At 41.2% G+C, this 12,500-nt stretch overlaps 2 protein-coding genes across 2 annotated transcripts in view; both read left to right on the top strand.

Annotated features, from left to right (window-relative positions):
• Positions 1-3,349, top strand: part of LOC308362812 (uncharacterized protein) — a gene marked incomplete at both ends in the record, with an annotated part of 15,236 nt that extends 11,887 nt beyond the window's left edge. The window contains 8 exons of the mRNA XM_080835536.1: positions 8-170; positions 367-519; positions 1,054-1,214; positions 1,415-1,588; positions 1,708-1,846; positions 2,012-2,199; positions 2,739-2,880; positions 3,159-3,349. Of these exons, the coding sequence (XP_080691662.1) occupies positions 8-170; positions 367-519; positions 1,054-1,214; positions 1,415-1,588; positions 1,708-1,846; positions 2,012-2,199; positions 2,739-2,880; positions 3,159-3,349 (1,311 nt within the window). The remainder of the gene's footprint in view (positions 1-7; positions 171-366; positions 520-1,053; positions 1,215-1,414; positions 1,589-1,707; positions 1,847-2,011; positions 2,200-2,738; positions 2,881-3,158) is intronic.
• A 3,725-nt stretch (positions 3,350-7,074) lies between these two features.
• LOC308362811 (rho GTPase-activating protein 44-like) overlaps positions 7,075-12,500 on the top strand; it is a gene marked incomplete at both ends in the record, with an annotated part of 88,366 nt that continues 82,940 nt past the window's right edge. Inside the window, one exon of the mRNA XM_080835535.1 lies at positions 7,075-7,127. Within this exon, the coding sequence (XP_080691661.1) occupies positions 7,075-7,127 (53 nt within the window). The remainder of the gene's footprint in view (positions 7,128-12,500) is intronic.

Genomic DNA, 12,500 nt, shown 5'->3' with positions numbered 1-12,500 from the left:
TGTGTAGTTAGCAGAGCGCTATGGTCCCGTCTACAGTCTGTACTTTGGTCCTCGTCCTGTAGTGGTGTTGGCCAATCAGCAAGTCATCAGAGAAGCACTGGTCACTAGAGGCACTGAGTTTGCTGGACGACCAGATCACATGTTGATTTCTCATATCACACAATGCAAAGGTAAAACAACATTTGTGTGTGTGTGTGTGTGTGTGTGTGTGTGTCTGTGTGTGTGTGTGTGTGTGTGTGTGTGTGCCATCTTTTGGATTATTGTTTGGTTGTGGTTTATTAGTTTTACTGTGTTCCAGATTTACATTTGTGCATTTTAAATAGTTAGGTGTGAGTGCATCATTATTTAACACATGCTTTGTTTCAGGTGTGGGTATGGCAGATTACGGTCCAAAGTGGCAAGAGCACCGGCGCTTTGCCCTGACCACACTGCGTAACTTTGGGATGGGGAAGCGCACCATGGAGGAGAAGATTCTGGAAGAGACCCAACACATCTGCGCCGAGCTGCAGAAACATGCAGGTACCACAGCTTACTCTTAGATGGGATGCTTTGCAGCTTTTGTCATCTAGGGTGCAGTATAATGCAGAATGTCTTCCTGTAGATACATGTTGTATGTTTCTCTTGTCTATGTTTGTATTGATACCCACTGCTGTCTATGAGAAGTTGTTTAGTTTTGATCATAAAATACTAAATCGATAAATTATATGTTCATTTCCTGCTAGTTTTTCAGAAAATTACAGATTTCAAAAGCATTGTTCAACAGCTCTCAAGGAGATTAATGGTTTTAATAGACACACCTGAATGTAAACGACACCTGAATGTAAACAACACCTGAATGTTAACAAAATAACATTGCAAACCTTTAATATTAGAGCCTCTTTCAAGATCTGAGCCTGAACAACACAGCCAATACCAGACTCGTATTTTTCTCTCGCTCTGTATATCTGTGCGCCTATCAAACATATTATCTGTGTGTATGTGTGGCAGTATCAAAAACATATTATCCCTCTCTCTATCCCTCTTTCTCATTCCTTCTCTCTCTCCCACTCTCAGGGAAGTCCATGGACCCCCAGTATCTCTTCCACTATGCTGCCTCTGACATAATCTGCTCTGTTATTTTTGGCTCTCGATTTGACTACAATGATCCTTACTTCAAGGAACTCATTGTCATGCTTGCGAACGTGACTAAATTAGTCATTAGCCCTTGGGCATTGGTACTTTTAAGATATTTTATCCTTCTATTCATATAAAAATAATATAAAATGTATAAAAATATTAAATTGTATGAATTGTTTGTGATAACAGTTTTGCCAATCAAAACATAGGTCGATGCCACTACAGAACCATGTTTTGATATTTCTTTCAGTCCACTTCACAGTTTTGACATGTGGCCTCTTCCTCCCCCTTGAGGCAGATCTATGAAATTGCTCCGTTCATGAGGAGATTCCCTCTGCCGTTCAATCAGGCTTTTGACGTAATCAGCAGCATACACAGCCACATACTCAAAGTGGTTAGTGAACACAAAGACTCATGGGTTTCAGGCCAGCCTAGAGACCTCATCGACTGCTATCTGGACGAGATGGAGAAAGTGAGTGCGAGGGACAGAATGAGAAGGCAAATGAGAATATGAATATGCCATGCAATATATACTAATTAAACGTCCCTAGTAAAAGCTGACACTTGTGTTTGTGTTTGTGTGTGTGTTAGAGGGCAGACAAAGGCACCTCCTTTGATGACAGTCAGCTAGTGGCCATGTTGTTTGACCTGCTGACAGCAGGATCGGACACCACCTCCAACACCCTGAGGACAGCAACACTCTACCTCATGACCCATCCTCACATACAGGGTACGAGGTCAAACTCCCCCTTCATCAAATACAGGGTTGTTTTGTAAAGACATGTGTTGTGAGTATGCTGAATGTGTGAGTGTGTGTGTGTGTGTGTGTGTGTGTGTGTGTGTGTGTGTGTGTGTGTGTGTGTGTGTGTGTGTGTGTGTGTGTGTGTGCACTCAGAACGCTGCTACCAGGAGATAGATGAAGTGCTGGGTTCTCGTGAGCAGGTGATGTTTGAGGACCGGCAGGCCATGCCCTACGTCCAGGCCGTGATCCACGAGGCCCAGAGAGTGGCTGATACTCTTCCTTTGAGTTTGTTCCACACCACGACCGCAGACACAAACATCCAGGATTACAGCATTCCCAAGGTAACACTCACTGTCACCTAGTAACAGCACAGAGTACAGTTAACACTAATACCTAGCTTATCATTAGCTTCTTGATAAGCTTTAGCAACTGAGAGAATCTCATCTAATGCACTCTTCCTTTTTGATCTAATCTTTTATTTTCTTTTCTTTTAACAGTTTTACCTTTTTTAATCTCTTATTTACTATGTTGTTTTATTGATTTGCGAAGCACTTTGAATTACCAACGTGACAAACTGTGCTGTATCAATAAACTTGCCTTGCCTTGCCTTGCCTTGCCTTGCCTTGATGGATAATCTCCCCTCCCAAAGTCATCATTTTCGTATATTTTTAGCCTTGTTACCTTGGTGATTATAATGATGTCAGCATGAATGAAGAAACTGGTAGAGGAACTGCATGTGAAGCTTGATGTCGCCCTTTAAACCACCATGAGAGTAAACAGGGCCCTGTCCTTTTTGATGGTGTCTCTTCAACTTCCCTTCTCTCTTAACTTCTCTCTCTCTCTCTCTCTCTCTCCACTCTCTGTTTCTCTCTCTCTCTAGGGCACGATGATCATTCCTTGTCTGTCCTCAGTGCTTCATGCAGAAGACCAGTGGAAGTCCCCGCATGAATTCAACCCTGATAACTTCCTGAACGAGAGAGGAGAGTTTGTCAAGCCTGACGCCTTCATGCCCTTCTCTCTAGGTAGCACACATGTCTCATCCTTTCTGGAATGATTCAAAACGGATTTGGACTCTTTTAAAGTTTTACTTTGCCAGTGTAGATTATTGGGTTGGTTTAGTATGTGAAGTAGTTGTGAATCCTATGGTGTTTACTGCAGTATTTTATTGGGTTGGTAGTATGTGGACTAGTTGTGAATCCTATGGCGTTTACTGCAGTATGTCATTGGGTTGTTTTAGTATGTGAAGAAGTTCTGAATCCTATGATGTTAACTGCAGTATTTTTTCTGGTTCTTTTCACAGGTTCTCGTATTTGTCTGGGGGAGGGGCTTGCTCGCATGGAACTCTTTCTCACCCTGGTCACTTTGCTGCGCCGCTTCCGATTGGTCTGGCCAGAGGAAATGGGTGTTCCTGATTTCAGCATGGTCTTTGGCGGCACACAAGCACCCAAACCTTTCCAGGTCACTGTCCACCTGAGAGGGGGCATGAACTAAAGGCTGTTGTCCTCTCAAAAGGTGTCCGTGTTGCCTTTTCTTGGTCTGCTTGTCCGACATATCTATATAACAGGAAAATATATACCGTATTTTCTATACTCTAAACCTCACCGTATATAGGCAGCAGCATGGATGTTTAAAACATACCTTTGCATTGCCTGCACCCGTGTTTTAACCGCAGTTTATCATCCTGTCATGTGAAAATAATTGTATGTAGTATACATATACATTACATATTTAATGGATACGAGTGCCTCTAGCCCTTCACTAGTAACATGGGATTGGCAATTCAAGCAGAAACGCTAAAACCTCCCCTTGCGCACATGCGCGCACTCACACACACACACACACACACAAACAAACAAACACACAAACACACACATAGGCTACCTCATTCACACTCACAGTGAAAACCAGATTTCAATCAATCTATCAAATATATATACCTATACATACTGTATATAAACATAGAACAAAAAAAAAGGACATTTGTGTTTGGTAGATTATTTCTTTGTTGTAACAATGCTTCTTGGCAATAAATCGTATACCGTTGGAAAGTCTGTTTACTCCCCTTTCAAATGGTGCCATATTTGCAAGGAACATGCATTAGTGGGATGAGCTGCAGAGCTGAGTTTGTGGGTTGCGGTCATGAAAAGTTTGCCAGAATAAGCTGTTTGGCAAATGTTTCATCGGCGCAACCTACAAACTCAGCTCTGCAGCTCATCCCACAAATGCATGTTCCTTGCACATGTGGTACCATCTGAAAGGGGAGTAAACAGGCTTTCCAACGGCAGAAGATTTTTTTTGCCAAGAAGCATTGTTACAACAAAGAAATAATCTACCAAACACATATTTTCTTCCTTTTTGTATTTACGTTTATTTGGCACATTTTTCATGGGCGCAACCCACATACTCAGCTGTACTGCTCATCCCACAAATGCATGTTCCTTACAAATGTGGGACCATTTAAAAGGGAACTAAACAGGCTTTCCAACGGTATAAGATGTATTGCAGAGAAGCATTGTTACAACAACAAAATTATCTACCAAATATGCAACATGACTAATTGAATCCATGTGTATTGGCACAGGGGCCAAAACCAGTACAATGTAACAAAATGGCCTGTTGTCCAGAGATTAAGGTCATCCTCAGAATCTCTCACTTATATGACATTGCCCTCATCTTTAACATTTTTTGTAAATATATATTTAAATGTCTTTATTTCTATTGTAGCATACACTGGCACTGGTAATGAGTAATTATTATGTTTGCAGGACTCTGTTATGTTTGTGGGGCGATGTTTAATTTTTTTCATTATTATTATTATTACATCAAATGTAATAATCAATAGTACAGTGGAACTGACCTGTTATATCGGTTGTACAATGAGTCTATTTGTCAAAAACCAACATCATTTAATGACATTTCTTTAGATTCTTAAAGTTTTATTTTGATTGAGTGTTGTGTATTCTATGTTAATATTAGTGCCTTCTACCGGCATTTCATTGGCTTTGTACTTGTACTCCACCCAATGTCAATAAAGCTGATGTTAAGTCCTGTCCTGTCCTGTTTCCTACAATATGTTTTTCTTATTGTATCATTTATTCTTCAGTTCTGTGTTGTGTTTGTTTACTCATCTCTCCTCTCGTTTCCGACCCTTACTCCCTGCCCTTGTGTGTGCCCCGCCTTTATTGTCTGCATCTGGTCCTCACCTCATCATATTTTGTCCGTGTTTTCTTGTGTCACGTTGTCGGTTCGTCTTAGTTTCCCCCCATGTTTCTAACGTCCCTGTGATTTCTCCATGTTTAGTTATATTCTAGTGTTGCCGACCCCTTTAACGAACCCTGTTTTTGCCTCCTCACCTTTTGGATTGTCTGCCTGGGGGGTATTCGTCGTACGTGGTTTAGTGACAAACCTGGATAAGTTAACTCAGAGTAAGTGGTAAATCTCCTAATAGAAGAACCCTCTGACGTTATTTTGTTAGGAGAATGAACCAATGGGGGTTCTTTTATTAGGAAGTTTACCACTAACTCTGGATGTGACTTACTCTAGTGATAGAGTAGTGATACTCTAGTGACTTACTCAAGTGATACTTACTGAGTTAAATTATCCAGGTTTGTCACTAAACCACTTACGACGAATACCCACCTGATCTTCAAACGCCTGCCTGTGTATCGAACCCCGACCTGACCCACACCGAACCCTGCCGTCGCCTTCTCCTTGTCTTACCTTGTACCGAACTCTGATAGAAAACCTTTTTGATTATTCTTTACCCCTGTCTCTGAGTTGTGCAATTGAGTCCAGCTCACAATACAGTCCATTACAGCTACATCTACATTTTATCGTGATAGTATATGTGGAAATATAATTCCTCCAAATCACAGATTTTAGCAGTATGTTTTATTTAATATGTCTAGCTAAGTGAAATGTCTTTGATTTTACTCAGTTCAAATAGGACCTCAATTCGGACATCAAATGGAAATTTTGTATAGTATGCCAAAGTGTGTCTCAGGCATAATAATGTGAATGTATGTCCATTTTGAGGAATCAACCTGGAAATCTATGCTAATATGTCCCTCTTTTGTCTTAAATCTTTTTGTTCTCACAAAAATATACAGAGAAAAATGGTAATATGTGATTAATCATGATTAATCCAGAGAAACCTGCGATTGTTAATCATTTCACAGCCCTAGTTTTTATTACATGACAATTGACAATGTTACTCCTTTGGTTTGTTCGCTCTTCCTCCACACGGTGATGCTGTGTGCTTATGAAAGTGTTAGAACATTATGTCATCAAAGCTCAACATTCACTGACTGGCACTAAGGTGAGCGGGTAGCATTTTTATGGAATAGGTGATGCAGATCATCAATCAATTGATCAATAAATCAATCAATAATTTCTTTCTTTCTTTCTTTTTTATATTTCCCAGCACATTTTAAGATTATATTGTCTGAGATAGTAGACGTTGATTACAAAGGCCACGCCTGTTGAGCTGCCGCACATTACCAGTCTATTTTGTTAAGTAGCCTATTTAAATATTTTAGGTGCGCATACTGGGTCATACTGGCCTAATTGGCTCGTATACTGTATCAACCTGTATGTTCATCACACAATGTTTCCCCTTCATATCCAACACACCGGTACCTCGAATAGAATCCACCCAACTGACACTGACCAGTCATTGACAAGTTTTAGGCCCACCAATTTTATCCGAAGAGCGTAGCCTATTTATGTCACAATTAGTTATAGATCAGCTATTTTGCAATATGTAAACGAGACGCTACTTTTTAGTTTTCTCGCTAAATTATTCAAATCATGCATTGCTTCTTCTTTTTTTTTTCTTGTACCCCAAATAAATTATTAATAACGACCCCTTCCTTATTTCTTGTATATTTTCTTTTTTTCTCCCTTCGGAAAGAAAACTACGATTCCCATAGTGCACCGTACAGCGGCGTCGGCTCTTGAGCTGTCATCCTGACCGGAGAGAAGAAATTGGTCCAGCATCCCAGAGAAACGGAGTAGCAGCCCAAGGACATAAAATGTTGTGAAATCTTTCCCCCAATCGCTTTACATTGCCTGGGAGAAATGTTTGCTTAAAATGGAGTGGATTTTGCGAGGATGTGCTTTCACGTAAATATCTGAACACATATCGCATGACTGTTTGTCAGTGAGGAATGCCGACCAGTTTCTGCCATCGGGGTTAATGCAGAAAAAGCTGCAAGATGAAGAAACAGTTCAATCGAATGCGACAGCTCGCTAACCAAACGGTGGGCAGGTAAGCGTATCTCTTTTGACATTTCGTTGAGCTTGTGCAGATTGAACTCGCGCGGAATGGCTTCATGTTCATTCGTGATACATTTGAAAGAAATCAAGTGTGGTGTTTGACAAATACGCTTGGTGTTCCGACATGTACACATTATCAGATCGCTATCATGGGATGATATCACCTAGATTGACGTGTTTTTTGTGAAACCTCTCTAGCAAGGCGTGTTCTTGGACAGGTGTGGATGACAAACGAAATCTGTCTAGACTGTCACTCGTTGTTCCTTTGGAGATGGAGGGGCAACATCTCTATGTATAGACCTCTGTATTCTGGTGTATCAGCGAATGTTTAGGTTACGTATAATTAAGCGACAAGTGCAAATGTCGTCAAGGGGTGTGGCATCTCAATCCTTGAAGATGGCCATCTGCGATATTGATCGGACGCAGTGGAGGAAGGCTGTGGCGTAGGCCTGTGTATGTGTGTGTGTGTGTGTGTGTGTGTGTGTGTAACCAGTCTTGATTTTTAACAGATTGTTTTAGTAGATCGTTGAAAATATCTAATGTAATTCAGATTCATGCACGAAAATGCAGAACCAAGGAATGGACATAATTCTGTCAATCAGACATCATTCCCAATCGACGTGTCTCGATGGACTCCTCAGATGTAGAATGTATAAAATACAAAAATATATATATGTAACATGATGTTGGCTTGAAGGTCGGACAGAAATACTGATAAGCAATTAATATTGGCAATGTTGTCTTGTAGCCTACATGATGTTTATGTGGTAGTGATGTCGTGGCCGTAAAACCCTCCATAACAACAAAAGGCTTAATGGTATTGTAGGTGAGAATGACAGCACAGGCAACGACGCCAGTAAATGTGTAAGTGTATGTGTAGGTTCCCATGACAACTGTGCCAATATGAGTGTATGTGTGAGAGAGTGTGTGTTGCTTGCTCCCTAAGGTTGGAATTTGTGGAGTGGAGTCTTGTACGACTCATGCCTTACTTCAGATTGGTAAAGGATTCTGGAATTAGGTTTTTGTATTTAGGTATTTGTAAATAATTGTTATTTACATATCTTATATTTTTGTGTATGTTCACATCTTACAGTATTTGACAAGGATAGTTTAGCTGAGTCAGCAGGATTTGAGCCATGACAAGAACGCCATGAAACACAGCAATCATGCTTCAAAAAGGAGAGAGCATCAGATGCTTACACGCCAGTCCCATCACCCACCGGTCGACGAAGATGCCTTTTTAAAGCATACATGAAGCTCAGTTCAGACTCATTCTTCATTGTCCTGTGAAGCACCCTCCACGCAAAACTGGCAGGCCAGCCGTCATTACAGGCCTGTCTGGTTGTTTACTATCGCGGGGATCAATACAAATGATATTGACTCTGCCCTCCTCCCCCCTGCAGAAAAGACTAGGCGGTAGAGGTTCTGTAGTAAAATACTTAAATGGAGCTTTGCTGACACCTCTGACGCCGTTAGCCATGACACAGCACATTTCTCTGCTCACTCAGTGTGGCAGGCAGCTCTTCGACTTGAAAGCTGCCATATTATGTGAAGCCAGCAGTTTCTGGCTCGCCTCCATCAGATCTGCCAGCCATAGGAGTCCTCCTCGATCCTCAACGTGCCTTGGTCGTTACCCGGGGATGCCCTACATTTTTGGGAAACTCCCTTGTTTGTGTTTGTGAAGCTAGTTGTTTCTGGTTCTGTTCCATCAGACTTGCCCACCATAGCAGGCCAGCCAAACCCTCATTACGGCTGTTCATGTCAAATGAATGGCAGGGGTGCGATTACTTTTGGAAATCCCCTCGTTAGTATGCTCATTGGAGTGTGTTTCTGTCTTCTAGACAGGGCCCTGGAGTGTCACAGAAACATATTTTTTTAGTTTTTAGCAGAAACAGCTCTTTTAGTGATAACCATGCTTTCTTTGTGCAGAGACAGCTAGCTTAAGTAACTCCAAGAACACGTGTCCAAGAGCAGCTTAATGAGGTGGTGTGTGTTTTGGGAGGGTTGATCACAGAAGAAAACACTACGTATGTGTGTGTGTGTGTTTATGTGTGTTGGTTGTTGGGTGTTTCTGTGTGTATGTGTGTGTGTGTGTGTGTGTGTGTGTGTGTGTGTGTGTGTGTGGGTGTGTGTGTGTGTGTGTGTGTTTCTCTGTCTCAGTATATATGTGTTGGGTGGTTGGTGTTTCTGAATGTGTATTTGTGTGTGTGTGTGTGTGTGTGTGTGTGTGTGTGTGTGTGTGTGTGTGTGTGTGTGTGCGTGGTTGTATCACCTGCCTGGCAAGGAACCTGAAGCCCTCACCTAGCCAGGCGTGGCATCTCTGTAATGGGATATCCCCCGCACCCTCAAAGGAGAACCAGCGGGGCAATTAGTAGCATTCAGCGGGTAGGGACACCAGCAGAAACACACACACACACACACGCACACGCACACAAACACGCACACGCACACGCACACGCACACGCACACGCACACACACACACACACACACACACACACACACACACAAACACACACACACGCAGGCATCTGCAGATAATAGCTCTGACCTTGCAAGGCCTGGCACTGCGGTGGCCCAAAGGGATGTGTAGCTCCACTGCAGCCCTATGCATGAACTCCACAGCTTAAAGGCTTTCTCAGCCCAGAGGGTTCTACCCAGTGGTGCAGTCAAGGGTATACGCAGGTATACGGAGTATTCCCACTGTTTTTGCAGTCAGCATTGCGTATACCCACTTCTCCAGGGACCACTATACCACTGGTTCTACCTAGAGCGAGCGAAAGTTCCACTTAGAACCTCTGAAGCCGAAAAAAATAATGCTATTGATGAGTACCACTGAGTTCTCTGGAAAACCTTTAAGAGGAGTGTTTCCGAGGGATGTGGAAGTATTCTCAGTTGGTTTTTGGGAAAACTGCAGGACATTCAGTACACATTCATGTAAACTCATAATGCTTACATGATCACACTCATGCATCTTAAGCAACATCTTGAATACGTGCATGACTGTGAAATTACATGACTATGTTGGATGGAAGCATACTAGTATTAAAACTCTTGACAGTAATGGACATGGAGGTTTGATTGATTTACTGGACTGTAAGTCACTCCAGATTTACTGGACTGTAAGTCACTCCATATAAAAATGTCTACTGGGTTTACTAATAGAGTATTTTCGTAATGCTTTATAGTACATGGAATGTAACTTATATATTAGGGGTGCACGATTCAGAAAATGTCACGATTCGATTCGATACCGATTTTTAGGCTCACGATTCGATTCAAAATCGATTGTAGATTCAAAATCGATTTTAGATTCAAAAAACGACTCTCGATTTAAAAAAAATTGATTCACAGTATGTAAATGTTAGTGCTGTCAAACGATTAAAATATTTAATCGCGATTAATCGCATTTTTGTCATAGTTAACTCAAAATTAATCGCGATTAATCGCAAATTTTATTTCAATGCTCTTATCATGGAAAAGTGGATTGGCTTGCTTTATGCAATGTTTTATTTTATTGAAAAACAACATCGCCAAACAGGGCGGTACAAAATAAAATTATTAAGTGCACATTTCAGACATTATGACTTCTGTTCAGCCAGCTGCCTGTTGGCATTTTCAGACAACAGTGAAGCTCGCTTCTTTTGCACAACACAACTTTTAAAGGTAAACTTTCTATTCAGAAGCTTTTTATCAACCATTTCGCCGTATCGCGCTCACCATCACTCAAACCGTAACGTTAGCCTACTACACAGTTTGCAAAGTCAAAAGGAACGTTAATCTTAGAAAAAAAAAAAATAATCGATTTTTGGAATTCTATGAATCGATTATGAATCGGAAGCACTTGAATCGCGATACGAATGTGAATCGATTTTTTTGCACATCCCTATTATATATGGTGAGGGATGCGGAGTATGAGGTGGTTAATGTGTTTATTTAGAATGTTCATAATTTTATTTGTGAGATCTACTAAAATAGATTTACTAACTTTAATGTTCCAAAAGCTTACTTTACTTACTTTAATGTTACTTTATCCTCATACTGTACATCTCTATTCATAAAAGCATAACAGGTTTGCCATCCACAAATCAGATGGTACAGCCCAAAATAGTGAGCATGGATTAACAGTAACACAAGTCACACATAGAGGACTGTGATGTAAAAATCCCTTTAAATCCCATATTTGTGGAGCCATTCACCTTCCTAAATGACTAATCTCCCTGTTAGATAAGATTTGGCCCCTAGCCATTTTCTCCAGTTAAACGTCCCCCTCTCTAATAAAAGCATCCCAAATGATGTGCTTATGCTATTAATCTGGGGTAAAGCTGGGCCGCTCGCTCGCTCATTTTTATTTAAGAGAGTTATAACGGGATGGATGGCTGGGATAATCACTTCAGCTGCTTATTTTGAGATTTTTGATTTTTTTATCCCATTCATACTTCGGTGTGGTTGTTTGAGGGAGAGTGTTTTTTTTTTGTATACTTGTCTCTTACAAACTAGGTATAGTTGAAGACAGCATTTGGATTTCACAATGCATGCTGCCTGTTCTGCAAAGAATACCTTATAGTTTAGGCCCTGGTTGAGAAGAAAAAACAAGTGTTTTGTGTGAATCTGAGAATGGCAAAGTTTAATGGAAAACTGAACATGAATGCATCTTTCTTTGTACCTGTGGCCTAGACATTTCCATGCCCTTTTCTGGTTCTAAATGTCACCCTGCCATTTTGGCAGATGCCTTCAGATCGGCTAATCCTTTTTTTCTTTTCTTGTCAGCTCAAGTTTTATCTCTGTTTTATAATTGATTTTAGGTCTCTGGTAACTAAACCATTGGAGATTGCTCCCAAGTGAAATACTGTGACGGATGAGCAATACCCCGATGCCTTCACTGTCATTTCTGGGTCTTTCACCGGTTCCCTCACAGGTTCCTTATAGCCGCCAGGGAGATGTTTCCAGTGCTGCTTGTTTGTTTGTGTGTTTGTTTGTGTGTTTGTTTGTCTGTCTGTGTGTCTGTCAGCAGGGTTACGCAGAAATGGGTCAAGGAAGAACCCATTCCATTTGGCAGCAATCCGAATTACGGGGTGGAGCCGCAAATCATTTTTTTGCTTTTGTTAATATTGCGAGATGGCAGAGGTCTGCTTTCTCTAAGTGTTTGTTGTGTGTCTATTATGAAGGCCATACCCTGACCCACGATCAGCTCTTGGCAGGAAAAGGGGGCATATTTCTATTTCTATGACAAAGGAACTATTCCGCCATCCCTACCACTGGACACTGGATGCTTGAGACTCAAGTGGCATGCATCAATAGTTTTTTTTGGAAAGCATTACATGAACGGACGGGTCATGAACAAGGCATTAGCCTTAGAATGCTGTT

The sequence above is a fragment of the Sprattus sprattus genome (genome assembly GCF_963457725.1).
Source record: "Sprattus sprattus genome assembly, chromosome: 3".
NCBI classification, from domain to species: Eukaryota; Metazoa; Chordata; class Actinopteri; order Clupeiformes; family Clupeidae; genus Sprattus; species Sprattus sprattus.
This window is presented reverse-complemented; position numbering and strand designations above follow the sequence as displayed.